This window comes from Chlamydotis macqueenii, chromosome 2 (genome assembly GCF_036417535.1).
Source record: "Chlamydotis macqueenii isolate bChlMac1 chromosome 2, bChlMac1.mat, whole genome shotgun sequence".
Classification (NCBI taxonomy): domain Eukaryota; kingdom Metazoa; phylum Chordata; class Aves; order Otidiformes; family Otididae; genus Chlamydotis; species Chlamydotis macqueenii.
Window position 1 is genome coordinate 141,072,033 of NC_141557.1, and position 21,216 is coordinate 141,093,248.

The window sequence follows — 21,216 nt, forward strand, 5'->3', positions numbered from 1 at the left end:
GTACTTACGCACACCAGTGAATGAGAGTTAATTCGGCTTCCTGAAAGGTGCAGCTAGCTTGATGAGACAAAATTGCTTTCTATAAGATTAGATCAACACTAAATCACCATGTAGTTCAGTATATCTTTCTGCTTGGAAATGTGACCCAGAACTGAGACCGGTAAAACTGCAGACTTCTACTGAAATCTTAATGCTGAAAGTTTAGAGGAGGTAATGCAAAATCAAGCTGAAATTTCAGCTACTTCTTTTTGAAGTGTCCAAGTGAACTATCTAAGCAGACTCCCATGGAAAACACTGATTCTTGGCTTTAATTAAAAAAAAAAAAGTGCAAAAATTAACAAACCCTCACTTTGTCTAAAGTAAATCTGTATGTTTATTTTAATCTAGTTTTTTTTTTGTATAAAAGCAGAGATATGAACTTAAAATTCTGAAATTAGATTTGAAAGATAACACAAAAAAGCTAATGCTCTTACTAAAAATATTAATGAAAAATTACTGTTGGACAAAGTACTCTGCCAGATATCAACCTGTGCTTTTAAAATTGATAGTGTTTCTTTAGGAAGAAAAAATATTGAACACAAGTTTCTTACTGGCCTTTCATAGGGTAGCAAAATAAACATACTGTTTATATTAAGATTAAGAAAACAATTCTGTTGGCATTAGAAAGGGTTTAGCATTTGCATATACCCATGTTCTAACTGGAACACTTAGCACAGCTTTGATTTATGAACATTTGGATCAGTGTTTAACAGAATGTAGCCTCTTACTCTACTTTTGAAGAGCTGGAAAAACATTGCACAAAGAAGCTGAACTTGTATTGCTCCTTGCCATCACATATTTCACATAATTTCTGCAGTATTGTGAAAACTACAGTTGGATTCCTGTCAGGAGTGTTTCTGTAGGTCTGGGAGCTCATATACACTGCCACACTTCAAATTAACATCATTTGTTTTGCATCAAATTCTGGTTAAAAAGAGAATTCCTTAGTGGGAAAAAAATACATTTGACTTTTATATGAAATAAATTATTTCAAACATTTCTAATATTTTTGTTGTTTTAATTTTAGTGGATTTAATAGTTCCTTTTTTGGAGGACAGCTTTGGATTCATGTTATACAGAACTCTTTCTGCGGTTGGATTGATACAAGTAGAAGCGAGTCTATCTAGCTTAAATTGTAGGACTGAAGTTTTAATTTAAAACTTAGAAGCTTTATTAGGCTGGAAGACCTAATTTAGCAGTCTAATACACTTGTGTGTGTATCGTTACATTTTCCATGTCAGATTAATATGTGGATTTACAAAATAATTTTGGTAATGGTTAGAATTAAAGTAAATCATATAACTTATATGCAAAACCAAATAAATTGTTTTAGTCTAAATGTTCAGTAGAACAATGCAGCAAACCTTAGTTGACAAAAAAAAATTATTTAGAGAACAATGATATATCAAATGAATTTCTAAACTGTTGGAGACTCTGATGAAGTAGATGAAGTACTTAGAACAAAGCCAGAAAGAAACTATGCAGTGTTTTCTTCATAATTCCAATTTAAGCATAACAGAAAAAAAGCATGGAACATATTCCTTTCTGTAGCTCAGTTTGTGCGGTAGGCAAGGTTTTTATTTCCATGAAAATATTACTACATTTTTAGCAAAAGAAATAGAACTAGGTCACATGCCATAGCGATGGAGCAGATGTGATTGGCACTTTGATTCTGCGGTTTCACACTTGTGACTCTTTCCGTAATTTATGTAATGTGAAGAATGATCTCATGATTGGCTGAAGGGTTTTGATCAGAGTTAAGGAACGACTGTGCAGAAGGCTGGAAATTTTACTTCAGTAGTGTCATTATATGACCATAATTAACATGAGAAGCTGGAAAAATTAGGCAGATGTAGATGCTTTTCATCTAGAGCAGTTGCACTTCCAAAGATCATGTTGCTTAGTTATTCTATTCATTAAAGGGTTATCCTGTAAAGTATCAGTAAAAGAAAATACAACTGATAGAATTGTTTATAGTGAAATTTGCACATGCTTACATTTGTTATTGTTGAAAACTCTTGAGAGATTAAGAAAGTGAAAATATAATGAAAAAAATGCTGCCAATTTTTGTAAAACACCTCTCTTGCTTTGATTTGGAAAATGTGTTAATTATTGGGCTAAAGTAGTAGGTTGCATGTTTAGCTTGATGGTTTTATTGCCTCTCTTTATGGAGTGAAATTTCAAAGACATGTCTCTACAATCTAAATACTTTTATCAGGAATGGAAAATAAATAAGAGTTACCTAGTTAAGATTGCAATGACCTCAGATGGGAATGCTTGCCAGTTTTGAAAAGCAAATATATTTATTTATTTACCCTTGATTTTGTGCTGTGCTTCTCTGTGTGTGTTCTACAGGACATGCTATTTCCATGGCCTTTCACTAGACAGATATATGTGTCATATGCCCTACTGAACTCAAGGGGTTAAGCTAGTAAACTTACCTATCTCAACACATGAAAAGGAAGAATTAGCCACAGTTCCCTAGCTACTAGTGTAGCTTTCAACACCTTTTCTATGGTGTCTAGTATTGATAGGATATATAACTGTGAAAGGACGAGAAAATGCATTGAGGTGATCTAAGAAGTAAACTATCATCTTGATATGTTTTTTCTAGCTATTGAAAACCTTTCCATATTGCAACTCATTCTGACAGTGAAACTGTAGAATTCCTGTGATTTAAGTACCATCTGGTTATGCTCAAAGCTTTAAAGCTATTATCTCAGCATAAAATTTCAGCATCCTATACTTTTTTCTTCGCCAAACTATCCATTTTTAAGCCACAAATATTTTTCCAGTCCTTTCAGATTTTATCTAAAAGTATATTTTAACAGTATTTAAATAGTTCTTAAACAATAACAATTTATCTTGATAGATGACATGCTGTGTTTTTTCATTTTATTTTAATTAGCCATTGTGGAACCAAATTCCCTTTTGTTTTATTCCTTTGAATACTGTTTAATTATAGTTATCATGCCAAATATCTTAAAGGTTATTTTACCAATACAGTTTCATTTAACATAAGCCATGTGGAATCAATAGGCCTGTTTCCTAAAGTGAATGCTTGGAAAATCTTACATTCATATGTTAAGAGTACACATCCTTTCCTCATTAGTTGGAAAGTACAGGGATTTTGGCACAGGTTCTGTGTGGAAGCATTGTGCAGCTTTTATATGGATTTTGTTTTTAGCCTTTGATGACACTGTTTAGAATAGGAAGTATCTAATAAGTAAAGCATTTTGTCTAATGTGCTGCCAGTGTGTTTAATATATGCCTGGAGGTCTGAAACATTATCTTCTCCACTACAGTAATATGCATTTAATTCTCTGAAAGCAGAAGGTCGAACTTTTAAAAGGGACTCAAAGTACATTTTCAACTAAAATAATTTAAAACACATGGGATAGGGGACCAGAGTAATGTACAGTTGGTTTTTATGGTTTAATCATGATCATGTTAATGCACACCAGTAGCTAATTAAAGAAAACTTTTATTGTTCATTTTAAATGGGTTATGTAAAGAGTAAGTGAATTGATATAATACAGCCCAATGATAAATGTTACCATTACATTTGCTAACAGCAAGCTGACATTGCTGTTCTTGACATCTTTAAAGTATTGGCCCATTTATTCTGTAATAAAGCAAAGAATCTTTTTAGAGTTGTTATACTGAGAGTCATTGCCTCTCGTATCCTTATCCCGTTAGAGGAATACCTAAATGATTCCCAAGTTTATTACTAGGCGTATTTTCAGGTTAACTGTGAAACTTGTTTGGAAGGCTTGATGCTTACTGAGCTGAAATTGATGCAAGAGTTCCCATGGTACTTCTGCACCTTTATTTTGTACCCAGTTGTGTTACATAAAGCTGTCTTGCAAATCATTACTCACTTGTTCTAACCTTTATAATATATATGGTAAGAGCATACGTAAGTCAAAGTTTCATTGTGGAACCGGGTGGCATTGAAAGCCGTAACAGGATATGGTGTCTTTCACCTTTCGGGCACAGGTTCATATTCCGTGCTGCTTAGTACTGAGCAGAAGTTACCATCTGACTGCTGTTTGGTGACCTGTGTGAATTGATTTGGGGTCTCAGTAAAGTTTCTGTAGTCAAATGTCCGCATAACAGGAAACTCAGCAGTTGGGACCAATTAGCACCCTTGCAGTAGTCTTCACAGAGCAACTATAGTCTGAATGGGGCTGGAGGCAGACCAACTTTCTTACCTTCCTTGAGGTGCTTTACATAGACCAGCACATTTAATAAATACTTAATTATAAAAAGAGGCAGAAGAAAAGAACTAGGCTTCAAGTCAAATCTGTTAGGTGTGAGAAGGGAGGATCTGTTCAGAAACCATAAGTACTATGCTTTCTTCCCTCCACTCAGTCATACACATGCAATGCTTTTCTCCCTGGAAGATTATCATCTAGTGGTTGACATTGTATTTTCAATCCCTTTAGCCAAGTCAAGTTTAACCTAAATGTCAGGTAGCTGTAGAAATTTCTGATGCATAGAGGAAAACAAGAGAATACTGTGTAGTAGCCGTAAGAGCGTCGTTCACTAGAGAACCATGCTTTCCAAAAAGATTTTTCATCAGACTGAGCTGATGGCTGTGGAGCAATTAGAAATTGCTGAGTTCAGCAGCATATGTCCTCTACTTCATTTCAGGCAGCATTTCCATGAAATGATATGGTAAGATTGTTTCACAGCTCCATCCTTTCTGTCTCCTGCTTGCCCTCAATACATGAGCGATAAAACCATCTATACCATTTTTGAAAGTGCAATCAGTGCAGGATATGGGTGAGCACATTGTAGTTTACCAGACAGAAAGGCCGAGGTGTAAATAGCCTCACTTTGCTAGGATATCAGGGCGAATCAGGATTTCTTGGCTCATAATGTAGTAATTCATTAAAATGGTCTCTAGTTATTTTTAGAGAGGCTACATTAAAAGCAGTATCACATTTACAAGTCAGTGATAGGAGTCTGCCATAGAAATCGGCCTCAAGGAATTTTATTGGTTATTTGAAAAATATGTACATGAGTGAATCTGAAAAGATTGTAACCAGAGCTGGCAAAAACCTTTTCAAAGAAAATCTCAGCTAGTTAATGGTTCTGTTTTAGGATTTCCTCTGTAATATTTTTTTCTAGCATGTTCATTCGTTTAAAGAAAAGGAGACGAGGTTGCTCCCTTTGTTTTATAAAGCACAATATAAAGTAACCTTTAAAAAACCTGCTTTTCTTTAGCTCCCTCACAACCCAATTTCTGCAGTATATGTAGAATCTATTAATACTGGTGGATAAAGACCAAAGTTTGAAGAAATTCAATTATTAACTGCTCTTCCTTCCTGTAGTTAAGTTGCTGATAAGTTTTATAAGTACTTGTAATTCATCATTGTATTTTTCAAGAGGAAGTTAAGGTATGGTTTGCCCTAGTTTATATCTCCCTTTTCAAAGATTCACTAGGATGGAGAAAATAAAAATAAACTATTGAATTAGGTCTTGGAACGAAGAAATGAAGTCATTGAGTCCATGTACCAAAAAAAACCCAACAAAGTATTGGACATTATCAAGATAGAGATTTACAACAAGACAGAAGACATCATTTTACTGCTATATAAAACTATAGCGATCCCACTTGTTGAGTACTGTGTAGAGTAGTCAAGAAGCGTGTAGTGGAGTTACAGAAGTAGGGAAGGGAAGCTAAAATGGTTAAAGGTGCTGGAGCAACTGCTTTGTGAGGGGAAACTAAAAAGGCTGGGATTTCCCTGTCTGGAGAGCAGAAGTCTGAGAAGGAGTTATGATCAAGGTTTACAAAGTCATAGCAGCAGTGATAAAACCAAATGTGGACCTGAACGTTCAATCATACACTATGAAAGATCTAGTAGGAGATTGATTTAAACAAAGAAAAAAAAAACAAAAACCTGGAACTTGCTGCCCCAGAAGGCTGTGGAGGCCAGACACTGTTAGTATGTTCAAAAAGAAAGTGTATGAATTCATGGACAAGAAATCCACAAATGGTAACTAAAATGACTACACAGCTGTGTACCACTGGCTTCCCAAAGGCAACAGCTATGAATGCTTGGGGAGTGGGCGAGGAAGATTGCAGGTCCATGGCCTTTCCCAGCAGAGTCTGCTCATAGTCCTGTCAGAAACAGCGTACTGGGCTGGGTGGATCACAGATCTGATAGAGTTCAGCATTTCTTATGTTAGTTCTTGTACAGAGCGGAGCAGAAACGCTGCCTCTGGGCAGCGCAGCTGGAAGTGCTGTTTATGCTGTGGAAGCTATACAGGGTGAATGCGTGACCTTCAACTCGATGTGAATCAGAGGAGTGGGTCATACCTCATTATTATTATTATTATTATTATTATTATTATTATTATTATTATTATTATTATTATTATTACTGAGTTTCTGCAGGGTTTTTTTCCAAAGATTTTAGCATGTGCTCCCTGACTTGTCCTGGAGCTTTTTGTAGGATTTCTACTTGTTTCGTGAGCAGTACTGGAAGTGTTTTCTTCCTGAAACACCTACTTGTCTTGGATATCTTTGTCTGTTGACCTAGTACTATGTGGTCCCTGGACATAGCGTTGCAACTTTTTCTTTCACTCTTGCATTTCCTGTGATAGAAGGAGGGTTCTTCTTACTGTTTATCAGGGATGTATGTTTTTTAAAATATTTCTATATGCAGTGATTTCTCATGTGAAACCTTGTGAATGTCATAGCCAAGACCATATGTGGCCTTGGAGAGCCTTGCTAAGCTGAGAAATCATAGCCCGTCAGAGACAGTCTTTAGATAGTGCTGACATTTCCTTCAACTTTGGTGTTTTGTATGAGGCAGCTGTCATTTCCATTACTCTTAAGAATAATATTTTTTCTACAACATAATACTTATACATTTCAGCTTACAATTTCCATTTAGTCTTTTTGTGATTTTGCAGTAGATTAATATTACATTCTATTTCATCTAATCATGGGAAAATACTTCAGTGCCAAAGAGGACTTTTTGAGCATCAGTGCCCAAAACTGGAAAACAATTTTGACTAGGCTTTTTATTTACATTGCATTATTTTGCAGAGATACGGTTTTATATTAAGCCATAAATTTCTTGCAGATTCTCTGGAGTTTAAAGAAAGAGTTTAAATTTTTTTAAAAAGTCATTTAAGCCTAGAAATCATGACTCCTTCTTTTTCCCCTCACATGTTCTTTTGGCACTTCCTCTGTTGTGAGTCATCATTTCGTTGGAGCAGACACCTGCTGTGTTTTCATGAGTGATTACTGTGTTAAAGTTAACTTGGCAGACATTATTTTATAATTCTCTTTTTTGACATCATGTTTATATACTGATTGTTTGCTGCCACTGAAATGGAAATAGTTGGGACATGGATATCATAAGTTAATATAATATTTTCCTTTGCAGGTTTCCAAACAAGAGCAGAAAAAAATTGATGTGTCTGATGGAGGAACAGTTGAGACTTCTTCCCGTTATAGTGGGGCGCAGGACAGTGGAATTGGCAGTGACAGCGTTAAGATCAGAATCGTTCAGATCGAGCAGCACAGTGGTACCAGCCAGCACCGCATTGCCCGTCCTTCCCGCCAGTCTTCCATCGTGAAGAATCTCAATTTCATTCCCTTTGACATTTTTGTTACAGCAAGTCGAATCTCCTTGATGACTTACTCATGCATTGCCTTACCTAAATCAAAATCGGTACAAGATGAGAAAGATGGTGAGAAAATAAGCAAAAGCTCCTTGAATCTTCCAGAAGCGGGCTCAGGTGGTAGTCCTGATAGCAAGAAGCCCAGTCAGCCATGCATTTCCTCCGTCACAGCAGATGATCTTTTGAACAGTAATGTTCCCCTGTCTACTGGGAGAAAAACAGGTCTTTTGTCACTGGAAAGTCTGCATGCTTGCACAAGATCATCTGCTCGACAAGCCCTGGGTATAACTATTGTTCGGCAGCCTGGTCGCAGAGGAACTGGGGACATAGAACTACAGCCGTTTCTCTACCTTGTTGTATCACAGCCGTCTGTGCTCCTGAGCTGCCACCACAGAAAGCAAAAGGTAGAAATATCAGTGTTTGACGCTGGCCTTAAAGGAGTATCCTCAGACTACAAGTGTACAGGTAAGAGCATTTAACATTCACTCCCAGTTATAACTGCCGCAATATGCAATTATTCTCAAAGTTACTGGAGCAGTGGAAAACAGCTGAGAGACTTCTAGGACATCTTTAAAAATCAAATGGTAAATATATATGTATTTAGGATTATACCTCACAGCTGAATCAAATTAAGTATGAAAAATGTTTCAAATAAATTAAGATCTAACCTTTTAGCAACCAGTTCTTCCTTTTCCTCGATACTACTGTCTCATTACCAGATTGCGATAGGGATGGTTTCATTACTCTAACTTGTCAATGTTTTCTAAGGAATTAAGAGTTATAAGCCAAGCTTGTTTCATAAAAAGCATTTTTTATGACTGAATATCACAATATTTTCCTATATTAGCCTAGTGATAAAATTTAAAGGTAAACATTGTAGAAGCATCTGGTGTTTTGATCATAAGCTGTAAGAAAATTACAGTGATCTCCCAAATGGTGTCTAATGATGTCATGTATTTTAAGTTTTCATTCAGTTGAGTAATAGGGTTTTTCAAGAATTTCCTTCTCTTAATGAAAGGCTTTTTTTTTTTCACATGCAAAGCTTATAATAAGAAATATCAGAATAATTGTTCAGAATAAAATATTCTGAAAATTTGTTTTTCTCTTTCATCTGTACTGCTGAAGAGATAAATTAAATGATTGCAATTTATTTGCCTGGCAGCCACTACTGGGTGTAAGAGTTTAATGAGATACATCATTACAGAGTATTACCCCAAAAAAGTGTAAATGAGGATGCTGAGATGTGCTGACTGTGCAGTCAGAAAAGTGTGAGGATTTAAATTGTTCACTGAATAAGACCTGTAGGTAAAAAACATTGCTAGTTTTTTCTTGTCAGTGTTCATATAGCACACTAGTTGTGAAAAGTAGTATATGGGGTTTTGTGCAGCTGTACTGAATCTTTGCTGAATGAGGTGGTATCTTTTGAAAACTGGCATTGAAATAATATGCTTATGCAAAAGACTAAAAATTGTACTTTTAATAGAACTTAACTTTTTTCAGAAATCTGAATTGTAGTGGAACTTCTAAGAGGGATTAAACAGAGAAGAAGATTAGACAGCTGGAAAGGAAATACTTAAAATAGGGAGAAGATTCATTCTCTGCCATGTTTTCTTCTATCATTCATCCGTTTTCATCTTTCTCTGCTGTTGCTGTCCTGTCTTGAAAGAAACACAGCTGTGTCATGAATTTGATTTACTCTAGATTCCCCTGTATATTTGTTAAATACTATATAGAAGGTGATCATTGTAACAATTAATATGAAAAGGATTAACAAATCTATTAACAAAGCAAAGCTTGAAGGAATGTTGAAGTATTTGTAAGTTAAAGATCACAACTTCATTAACTTAGCGTTTTGGAAAGATGTGATAGGACTTCTTCATTTCTCATGTCTGAGGCATTCAAATGTGTCCTTGTACAAGCTACCACTACATTACCAATACAATGGGCAAAGTTCTCTCCATTCTGCTCCTACAGTTAGCTTCTGAAGTCTTTCACCATCTTCATATCTACAGGAGCAATTTAGAAAACACAAGCTGTAACAAAGTCTTCCTACAAATTGAAAGTGAATCAGAGAGCACAGAAGCATGACAGGAAGTTTAAATAGTAAAGATAGGAGGAACACACAGCCTGAGAGCTGCTCGGTCACCAACAATTGTTCAGCGAGACCCAAAGAGGTTTTCTTGGAGGACCAAAGACCAGCTGTACCTGGATCTGACCCTTTTCTTTGGCTTTTTGTCTCTGTGTCAGGCAAAGGGAAAAGAATGTGGAGGCAGAAGTCAGATATTATGTGAAGACAAAAGTTCTGGTCCCATCCTGCTGCCTTTGTGGGCAGTAGTAAGTACCTTAGTCATGTATCAGACAGAGTCCTGTGCTTGCTACTGAAGCATCAGGGCTCTTTTCAAAAAGGTTTGAGAGGGGGATGCCAAAGTTCTAGTACTTAAAAACACCATCCTAAATGTATTAATAAGTTAATAAAACTAATCCGCACTTCAAGTCACACACTAATTCACACAGCAAAATAGGTAGTATAAAGTTTTTATTGCCTCTTGTTTAGGAAAACCTGCTGTACTTGTAACTGCATCATTCAAGATTAATGTTGTCATACCACTGTAGTAATGTGTTAGTTTTGGAAATTTCTATTTTTCATGTATAGCACGCATATTTGATGGAAAATAGCCACAAACTGCGTGTTGTATATATGTGCGTGTGTGTGTGTATATACACACACTCTCTACATTGCATATCATACAATACAGCATCAGGAGTTTTGCATGGCATTTTCTGTGCTGCTGCAGTTGATTTCATCAGTCATGACAATTTTTCTTGACATTGTGACTATTCGCTGACAGTTTTAACTGAAAGAGATGTATCATCCAAATGAAGAACAATATAAAGTTTATTTGAAATAAATAAGTTAGCTTCTCTCCCTCTGTACACCCTATATTCCTGTATTTCTTTGTGTATCAAGGACTGAAGCTTGAGAAGAGAGCATAAATTATCTTTAATTTACAGTGAATGTTGCTAAGGAATATCTCCACTTGGACTCTCTAGAAAGATGACTCTTCTTGTGTCTATATGTATGCATGCAACTATCTTCTTGTGTCTGTATGTATGCATGCAACTATCTAAGATAGGATAGGGAAGAGGACACAAGATAAATATAAAAGATGCATTTTAACTAGATTATAAGAACTGATGGAACTTATTCCCCCTTAACAAACAACACCATTTAAACAGTGGGCAAGCAGGCCTGATGAAAACATTGTGACATGATGGAGACAGGCAGCAGCGCAGCAGCAGCTCAGAAGGTCAGGCCTGTAACAGCAAATTTCATCACAACCTAAAAAATGGAGACTTGTCTGGGCAAAAGGAAAAATACATGATGTTTGTTATAAAGTTTTATTGGTACTCCTATGGGGGTGATTTCTCTTTACTTATACTAATATGATTAAGCTTACATAGTTAAGCTATATGTGAAATGTGTAGATTAGATGCAAAACATGGTAATAAAAACTCTGCCATTTCAAATCATAATTTTTATGTGTATATACACCAAATACACTGCATAAGAATATTTTAGGAATGTTTTAAAGCATTTGGAAAAATTGTTTTGAATCAATTTTGTTGTGTAATTCTGAAGACTTGGCTACTGTTCAATGGCAGTAGATTTAGGTCTTATGAAATACTGTGCTATTTCTTATGGCTTTTCTAAAAGACAAAAATCTACAGTTCTTAAACAACTCTCAAATCTTGCAAGGCAGAACCAAATACAAAATTCTGTTGTGAAATTAGGAAGATCTTATTTTCTGATGGACGTTAGTTGAAACAAAAACTTCAAGGTAAAGAAAAGCTGGTTATGTTTTCCATCTCTCACCTCCCCTTAAGTGTATTTCTAAGAAATTTATTGTTCAGTTGTAAATCAACAAAGAATACTCTAAAATTTAGAACTACTTCAAAAAGATAGTTTGATGAGAGTCTGTTTTATGAAGATTTGAATAAAACAGGAAAATTATCCTGTAAAACAGCACCAACATGAATTTTAAAGAGAATAAGAGTTAATCCTGGGCTTGTGACAAAATTACACTTGCTGCCTTATGATGGTTTACTGCTTTGAACATGTGTAGAAATGAAATTTTTAGTACTGTTATGAAGCCAGATATATTTGGGACAAGGGTTTTGATGTTATTTTTTGAAAGATTTTGAGTTCATAAAGCTTAAAATTCAGGATCTTGCACGTTAAGCTATTGCTGTTCCTTTGTGAGAAAGAGTATTGCGTAGTGGCCGAAGCACCAAACTTTGTCCAAAGAACTTGACTCCTCTGTCACTAGCTGTGCTATTTTTCACTTGCTTTTTGAAACATGAAAGAAAGAAGAACTTAGAACGAAATAGAAGGAAGTAGGCTATTTAAAAGTTAAGTATTGTTAGTGTGTTAATTAGCAGTTAGTAGCAGCACATTTCCATCAGGCCAGTGTCTGCATATGGGAGCATTTGCCTGCCTTGGAGCTAAAGACCTAGTGGTTGTGCTTTCAATTTCCTCAGTCCTTCTCTCCAACCAAGTCCACTTGGCAAGTCAGTTTGTAGAAGGGGGAGACTTACTAGGTTATTAAAATGTTAGCTCAGATTTATTATGGTTACACTAAACTGCTTCATTTGTGTTTTAAATTACTTTTGTAATTGCACAGCTTGGTGGCAGTTATGTTACTGCTAGGTATAGGAACTTCAAATCAAAGTAAGTAAATTAATGGAATAAATATTAACTGCTTAATAAGCACCATTAAAAAGACTAGTTGTTCCCTGAGTTTCCTTGTAAGATTCTACATAAATAGCCTGAAAGATACTGTAAAACAACCTTTTTTATTCAGTGCTCATCTTACACTTAACAAAAAGGCATCTGCTAACCGTTAGTTTTTGCAAACAGAACATTGGCCATTTCCACTCATATAAAAGTGGGTGCAATTGTTTTTAATGTAATCTCATAAGCTGCTTTTATAAATATTTTTTTAAATCTTTATTTGCTTTGTTTCAGGTAATGTAATCCAGATACAAAATTGCCTCATTTCCTGAGCATTCTGCTCTGGGCATTCTTGAAAAATCTTTTTTCTATTTGTTTGTTTGTTTATTTTCAAGGAGGAGGTTTTGGTGCTTGGTCGTTTTAAGGGAGAGAATTTCTCAGTAAATATCTGTTATGCATGGAATTTCTTCAACTTCCGCCAGCAAAGCATTTGCAAAAAACGGGCATTGTGAGGCCATCCAGAATTATTCTTGATTTTTATTTTATTTTTTTTTACACCCACGCCTTTGATGGCGGGGGGTCCGTGGAGAGCAGATGCAGTAGCTAAGACCACATGTAACCTCTGATCTAATGGAAAGCCCAGCCTGCATGGAGAGCGGTGCAGGCTGGCTCTGGCAGGAAGTCTGATTCACTGCCTCTCTGTCAGCCTGCGCTTCCTACGAGGCAGAGAGGATTTAAGGCTGTTTCCTAGCATAGCATTGAGGGAGTTCTGCTGGAGTGTCACCTGTTCCCCTCCGAGTATATTTATTGTCCGGCACATCTGCATCCATGGATGGGGGAGGAGGGGGGTTGTGCAGCCCCCACCCGTAAAGACAAGCCGGCCTGGGAATGTGAATTCCTCAGGTTACTGTAAGTGCTCATTTTTGAACTTCCTGACACAGCACTTGTGAGTACGCTAGTAGAAATGTTTTCCCACTTGTGTTCTTTAAATTCCAATGGAAACCATTTTTTAAAATAAGACCAAACGTTCCACTTCAGAGTTTGAAATGCAGAGATGATTGCAGCATCGTACTGGCTTTTAAAATTGACTGCAGACCAAAATGTGATTCATCCATTGAAATAAAAGCATGTTGCAGAGCTCATTTGATCTGAGTAAAATTCCAGCTGAACAGTCCAAGATGCCGGCCTGCGCACACGATCAGTAGCCCTGTCCCTGCCCGGCAGCTGCTGGGGAGCTGTGGATCACCGAGCCCCCCCATAAAACCTCCCACGGGCTCTGCCTCCTGAGCTGCCCTGGCTCTCAGCGACAAACTGGAACAAAACCTCATTTTGGAGAATAAAAATCTTCAAGATGTGAAATTTCTCCTGCCTCCCTCCTTTCCTGTCTCCTTACTTCCCTTTGTCTTCAGAAGTTTGTTTTTGCTGTCTGCTGTTAACATAAGAATCAGGATATAGCAGGTGAAATCAAAAGCTTACGAATGCAAATTCAAACTGGAACAGGTTGCCCAGAGAGGTGGCGGATGCCCCATCCCTGGAAACATTCAAGGCCAGGTTGGACGAGGCTCTGAGCAACCTGATCTGGTTGGAGATGTCCCTTGCAGGCGGGTTGGTCTAGATGGCCTTTAAAAGTCCCTTCCAACCCAAACTATTCTATGATCCTATGAAATCAAGTTTAGGAAGATACTTCATAAACTGTGAAGTTTGGAGCTGAGGTCTGGACCTTAGCAAGAGTAAAAGTGGCTTTGGATGTTTGAATGGATTAAAAAATAGGCAGAGATTATTTTTTTCTGAAAAAAAGAAAAAGAGGGGGGTGAAATGTGGACTTATTGAAGGCCTCTACTTCTGAATCTTACAGATTTTAAGTTACAGTCTTCGTTGTCAATCTGTGATCGTTGTCTCACCATTTTTCTTTTGCTGCCACAGACAAATTTTTCACATGGTGTAGAGGATAGAATTACTGGCCATCCTCACCAGTCTTCACTTCCCAAGCCTTTCTTTTCTCTCTCTTGGCTTGCTGTGAAAATCCTAGCTTCTCCTTTTACTTACATATGCATCCGTTGGGTTTTCTCCAGCATTTTCTTTAGACAAATAACTGCAAATTTAAGTGTTGATTTTGGGAGAATCATAGAAAATGGAAATGGAAGTGACCTGTTATAATACATTACTCAGACCAGTTCCCTGCTGATGCATAATTGTTCCCTATTGTATATTTTAGAGTTCTGTCAAGTGTATTTTTAAACATTCTGAATATTTTCCATCATTTCCTTGAGGGAGAAGAGTCCTTTTCCTAACAGCTCTCCCCATCAGGAATTCCTCACCTTTTACCTTAAAATTTTCTCTTTTTCATTCAGGTGCTTCTCTGTCAATTCCTATGCCCTTGACATAGGGACTGATTGATTGATATTGTTTTATTCCTTTCCTGATCCTTAATCCTATGAAAATGCACATGCTGTTTTCTACCTTAGAAGGTGTTTTAATCAAGATACACATACTTCAGTCTTTTGACCTGTGGTGTAAATTAATTTGTCTTACTCAGATAGATTTTATAGGTCCTATTTGGAACTCCCTTCAAGTTTTTGAGATACACACCAGCAGAGTCAGTTTTGAAACCTCTGGATTTTAGCTTTCCTCTCATTGTGTAAAAACTTATTTATTGTTCCGTATCTGGCATCTGAGTCTTTTACTCAGGTTCCAAATTGACCGTATGCCATGGGCTTGGAAGCACTCGAACTAGTTCTTTGCATAGTCTTTGGCATTATTACCTTCAATGCAAAGTTGTGTCAATGCAACTATCCTGCTTCCAGAATTAGCTCGGTTTCAGTTACACTTGAAGTTAAAAAAAAAAAAGCTTTAAATCAGTAAGGCCATTGCTGGATTACAACTAATGTATTTGTTGGACTCAGGCTAATTTTGTGCATGGAGGTTTCTTTGTGTTGTGTTCCTAATATGTAAGTTCTGGAGTCCTCGTTATTCATGTATCCGAGTCTTCCAGTGCCCCAGGTAATGAAGAGGTGACGATGCTGTGCTCCTTGGAGACAGGACAGAGCGAAATAATCTCCTGAGACCCCTCTGGTTCCTTTATTTTTTTGATTCTGTGCTTGCATGCTGCAATTCCCAGTGCCCTGAGGGCAGTGTTTGTATGCCTAACGTATTATGTCACGCAAGGATTTTCTGCTATCTAACTTATTTTCATCAGAGATATTCTCATCGTTAAACAGCTACCACTTTGAAATAATTGTTAGATATTTTATAACATAAACACATCTTCAGATAATAGAAATACCTGTATATGTATTCTTCAAAAGAAATGTTTGACTGAATTTACTGGATTTTTTGAAAAGCCAATATATGATCGAGATTGCTATATACAGTATGTGATGATGTATTTCAGAAATGAGACTAAATAATGGCATGTTGCAACATTTTGCCCCATATTGGTACACCTAAATGTTTATACTAGTAGTTCTGAAGGAACAATAACTTAGAGATCAATTTAATTGATTCAGTGATGTTCATTGCACAATGTTCAGTAATATTTACAATGCTTTATGCTATATATTCTGAAAAGCGTTAGCATATTGCTTATGAGCTACTAGCACAAAACAAGACGTTACGGTACAGATCCAAGTCACAGATAACATCCTTGTTCAGAACAACTACAAAATTATCTTTTGAAAAAGACGTGTACTTTGGTGGTAAAGATATTTATTATTATTATTTTCAGTATACTAGGCAAACTCCAGACACAGGAAACAAAATATTGCCTAAAGCAGTCAGAAAAGGGAGTGTGCCACACCATTCTGGTTAGTGTAATTAAAGGAAAGGGCTAAGAACCATAAAAATGTAGAAATTCACATGGAAAATATACAAATCTGTTGTATGCAGTGACAGCTCTTAAATAACTGTTGAGAGCTGACTTTATAAATGTGTAGTGGGAATAAAGGGAAGGAAAGGCTGTAATGTATATGCCATGCAGTACAAATACTGCTGTAAAGTCATTGCCTGAAAATTGATCAAATAAAAACAGAAGAATGTGCTAACTTTTGATCTTTTCCATATAGATCTAAAGTCATGATCAATTGGTTTCAGTAGGTTCTTTGAAATCACATAAGGGTTCATATGTGCCAAGTTTTATATGAATCACATGATGAGGTCAAGAAATACAAATTCCAAAGCTGACTTTATATACCCAATCCACATATGACTGTGATACCACGATACCATATGTTGGCTATAATAGTTCGTTCAGTAAAACTCAAGTAAAGCAATTATAGCAGTTTTTAAGTGGCTGAAAATGGGAGAGAATAACATCAAGAAAATCTCCTTAAATCTTTGAGGATGAGGCAGACATTGAGTAATTAACATAGCAGTCTTGATGATAAAGAACAATTGATTCTTTAGAATTTAAGACCTGTAGTGCCAGAATTCAGGGCTGTTGTAATGAAGGTCATGAGTTGCTAAAGATTAAAAAGCCTTTTTACAGTACTGTTTTTGCCGTTTGTGATATGCAGGAGATGAAGACAAGAATAGCACTTGGAGGAAAATAATTTTCATGTGCTATTGTAATATTATAAACTTGTCAAAGAAATGCAGTTTAGTGCAAGAATAGCTACTGATTAGCTATTGAGTGAAACTCCGAAGAGAATGATGCAGTTACATTGTCACGCTCTGTTCCTGAGATCTGGTAGCATTCTGATCTTTTAGCCTTTATCATTTATGCTTCCATTATCATTTTCTCTACCTATCAGTGAAAAGTAGAAGTAGCAGTGTATTTTGAACACAGATTCTCTTGTAAGGACTGCTTAAGTGTCATCATAATTAAAGCTAAAATTGTGTACTTTTTAAAGTTATCTTGTGGTATACCGTAGCATTTTGTTATGTATCCTATTCCTGGACTATCATTAATGACTATCGATATTATCATCTGTAGATCCTGGGAAGACTCTACCAGAAGCTCTGGATTATTGCAAGATTTGGTTGCAGACAGTAGCAGGAGAGGTAGATGCTAAAAGTGGTATTCCACCTCCTCTTATCACTGTGCAAATTAAAGACTTCCTTAATGGACCAGGTAAGCATTGCACTCCAATCTCCGTTTTCTAAGGTAATCTATTTATAGGTATGCACACACAGACACACACACTAGATCATCAGAAAAATGATGTATTCCTTTTTTCTCCAGCAATTACCCTGAATTGAAATAAAAGTTGAGGAATGGTCAGTCCTGGAACAGTCATAAGTTTAAAGTCTAGTTATTTATTTTCTTCCCAGGGTAAATTTATAAATTTTACTCCTCAGGAAGGTTGAGGTTGGCAAATTTCCAATGGAATGAAACCTACCTGCTTCTAGCCTTAGAACAACTGACATTTTACTACAGTTATGTTTATAAAAGCTGACTCTTAAAATGTTTCTGAAGATTCTTATAAGCCAAGTCCTTTTGGGTTCTTTGGAATCTGGATACCTGGCATTGCAAGTTCCTATAATCTAAAGTGTTGATACTGTAAAATTTTAAAAATAGTGATATTGTGTTTATTTAATTAACACAGAATATAAGTGATGTCGTATGAAGGTATATTAGCATTTACTTAAAATAATGTGACTTAAAGTTTCACTCCTAGAGCATAAGAAACTCCTGCAAATTGAAGTGTCATTCATTCTCTATTTTGTGAATTATGCAATATTTATAACTGCATTATGATGTATAATATAATTGAGGTTATATTAAAAGTTAGAAAATGCATATACATTTACTTGTGCCATCATAATTAATTTCTCTTATGCATATTTGTTAAAATTTGTTGAATTGTGTAAGTTCTTCTTTTTTCTTCCCTGAATATCCTTGCTTTGCTCAGCACACAGAATGAGCTATTATCAATCATTTTGTGAGCAACTCTTCAGTACTGAATTTTCATATGAATTCAGTTATGTGTTCATAGCTGTTCCTAGAGCACACTATCTACACATGGCTCTACAGCAGACCTGCTTGTTTCCTCTGCGTTGCTTACTGCTTTAGGATCTGAGCACTACAGAAATACTAATTTACCTGCACAACTCTCCCATGGATGATAGAGTGATACACCCTTGCCATTTCATGGAAGGCAACTGAGGCACAGGGAAATTAAAAATTTTCTCATTATATTAAGGTTACCAATTTAAAACATGCAATTTAGTTTTTCAGGGTACTTAAAAATATTGTAATTTAGATGTTGGAAACACAGTTCGTATTGTCTTTGGGTGGAGCAGTAATCATTTCTGCATAGCAGACCCCAGGACATCAAATGGAACAACCAGAGAGTGAGATATACAAATACCTGCTGACTATAGATACTGTGATTAAGTAACTTGAAAATCCATTTTTTGCATGCAAGCAGGCAGGACTCTTGAGGAAAGAATTAAGTACGTGAACAACCTAATCATTGCTCCTTTTTTGGTTTTCTGTGGTGCCTTAAAAGTATTATTTTAAGAGAAGATTTTAAAACCAACTGACAATGCAGAGCTTTTGTTATATTGATCCCTATTTGGCTTCATTAATAGGACTTCGAACATTCAGACTTACTGTGTGGTCTACTGCCATTTGAACTAAAGGATTGATTGATAATAATAGTAGATTTTCATTCTAGTTGTGAATCCAGCACAATCCCAGCACAAGAGGGGTAGAGGCACTTACTATCAGTGGCCTTTTGGTCACTGCTGCCAGATTGGTATCCTTTTTTTTTCTCTCCCCCCCCCAATTCTTTTGTGTTCTCTCTCTTCGTGTTCCTATATTCCCAGACCCTTCGTCTGTGCATTCCCCTTGTCTCAAGGTTCTCACTGTAATTTTCTAGCATAGCCTTTATATTTAATTTGTTACACACCTAAAGGTGTTTCCCTGATGCTCTCCTATGGGTAGGACAAGCTTCTAACTAAAGTTGCAAACATGGAAGTTGGTACCAGCTTGCCAAGTGTATATTCACAAGTAATCTAAGTGTCTGCTGCATTCTCAGCAATTCAGTCAGATCTCGAATTGGTGTAAAATCTCTCCCCTCCATGGTATTTGGCTAAGTTGAGGACTGAAAAAGCATGAATTAATATGCATCATAAACTGCAGTCTTATTTATTCTCATAAAGCATATAAAACTTCAGAAATTTCCTCCAGGATCTCTTCTTAGCCAAAAGGCATTTTTTTAATCATCTTTTTGCTGCTAATTGGAACTATCATTACATATTACTCAACGGCAATCACTCTGAATTTTAATGAAGTGTTTTGCCAGTGTAATACAACAAAACAGCTCTGCATTCCTTTGCAGACTTTTCTAACCTCAGCTCTTGCTGCTATGAGATCCTCTTCAAATACGCTAACCTTTACCAAAAGGCCTTCCTTAGGGGCTGGAGGTTTCACTGGATGAGTAATGGAAGGCGCTTTCTGCATGTGATTGCGTCAGAACAGCACATGCAAAGAGTTATGAAAGCTTGACAGCTCCTCAGCAGGCTACTGGAAAATAAGTTACTAACTCTCCTGGGGGGAGAGAAGTCCTCTAACCACAACTTCTTCCAGGGTGAGGTAGCTTGGCTGTCAGCGGGCCTGGAGAAAGTGTCTACATCACCACATCCTAACTAAGCTGGCAGTTGTTCGTTGAGGACAAGAATCTCAGCAAAACTCCTGAGAGATCTTGTAAGGTCACCAGACAAGCAATATTTTTGATGGAAGATGTCACAGTTAAGAAATTGAATAAATAAATGCACTACTGGAGTATGCTTGTGTTGCAGGCCTCGAAGGCCTACTCTTTTCTGGTGAACATTTGCTAAATAGTGCTACTCCTAACTGGCATATTTTCTAAGGCCATACTGTGTGTTTTCAGGTTCATTTATGTATATGTGTTTTATAACTGCAGTAAGTAAATTATTAAAATGCATTGGATGCACTAGTAGTTCTACTTGTTGGGTACAGCTGGTCTGCTGTTCTGAAAAGTTAGCACGTTTTTAAAAGCTGTGCCTGTGCAGACAAAAATCTGGATGTAGCAATTGTGATAACGATACAGTTTTCTGTATAGATTTTAAGTGTTCAAAGTTTAGCGGTTTAGTTGTAATGTAATTTTTCTTTAAAAATACCTTGTTGTGCTGAAGTTAAATTTCAAATATAACAATCAAACATGCCTGTGTTTTATCATGTAAACTACTATCCAAGCAGTTAAAAGAAAAAAAATCTGCAAGTGGTTCCCAGTGTTTGCCATGTTAGATAAAACTGGTACTCCTTGTAAATAGTTTGTCAGCTGAAGTAGATAAGTAGATAGTGTTCCATAGAAAAATCGTATGGTTTCGCCACACAGGAAACCAGGTTGTCAGTCCATATTAGCTTGGAGATCAAAAAACTACAGCAAGTAGCTAAACTTGGAAACCACTAATTAAATGAGAATAACAGGATACGTTAATGCACTTTTTGCCACATGAGTTGATTATTTTGTACATTTTTGGCAACTAAAGAAAAATTCTATTTCTTCCAGATTTAAGGTAATAGGATCCTAGGAGAAATAAGCATTCATCATCAGGCCTGTGGGAACAGACCTCAACCTTAACCCCACAATGTATTAAAGGACTATTCTCTCTCTTTCTACAGTAACTAATTATTTAAAATTTTTAAAATTCCATCTACATCAGTTTACATTACCCTCTCTCTTTTATATTCAGTATGTACTGGATTGTTCACCTAATTCTTGTCTAATAGCGTACTATTTATTGCTTCATCCTTAGGTATTATTCATCAGGTGAGGAACAAATATGACCATCTTGTTTTAAAAGTTTTTTAAAATTTATTATCTTTCCCCTTT

General features: G+C 36.3%; 1 protein-coding gene across 10 annotated transcripts in view; it reads left to right on the forward strand.

Moving 5' to 3' along the window:
* Positions 1-21,216, forward strand: part of VPS13B (vacuolar protein sorting 13 homolog B) — a 465,113-nt gene that overhangs the window by 340,488 nt on the left and 103,409 nt on the right. For all 10 annotated transcript variants that reach the window (XM_086741084.1, XM_086741085.1, XM_086741079.1 and 7 more), the window contains 2 exons: positions 7,446-8,148; positions 17,346-17,483. In XM_086741084.1, the coding sequence (XP_086597210.1) occupies positions 7,446-8,148; positions 17,346-17,483 (841 nt within the window). The remainder of the gene's footprint in view (positions 1-7,445; positions 8,149-17,345; positions 17,484-21,216) is intronic.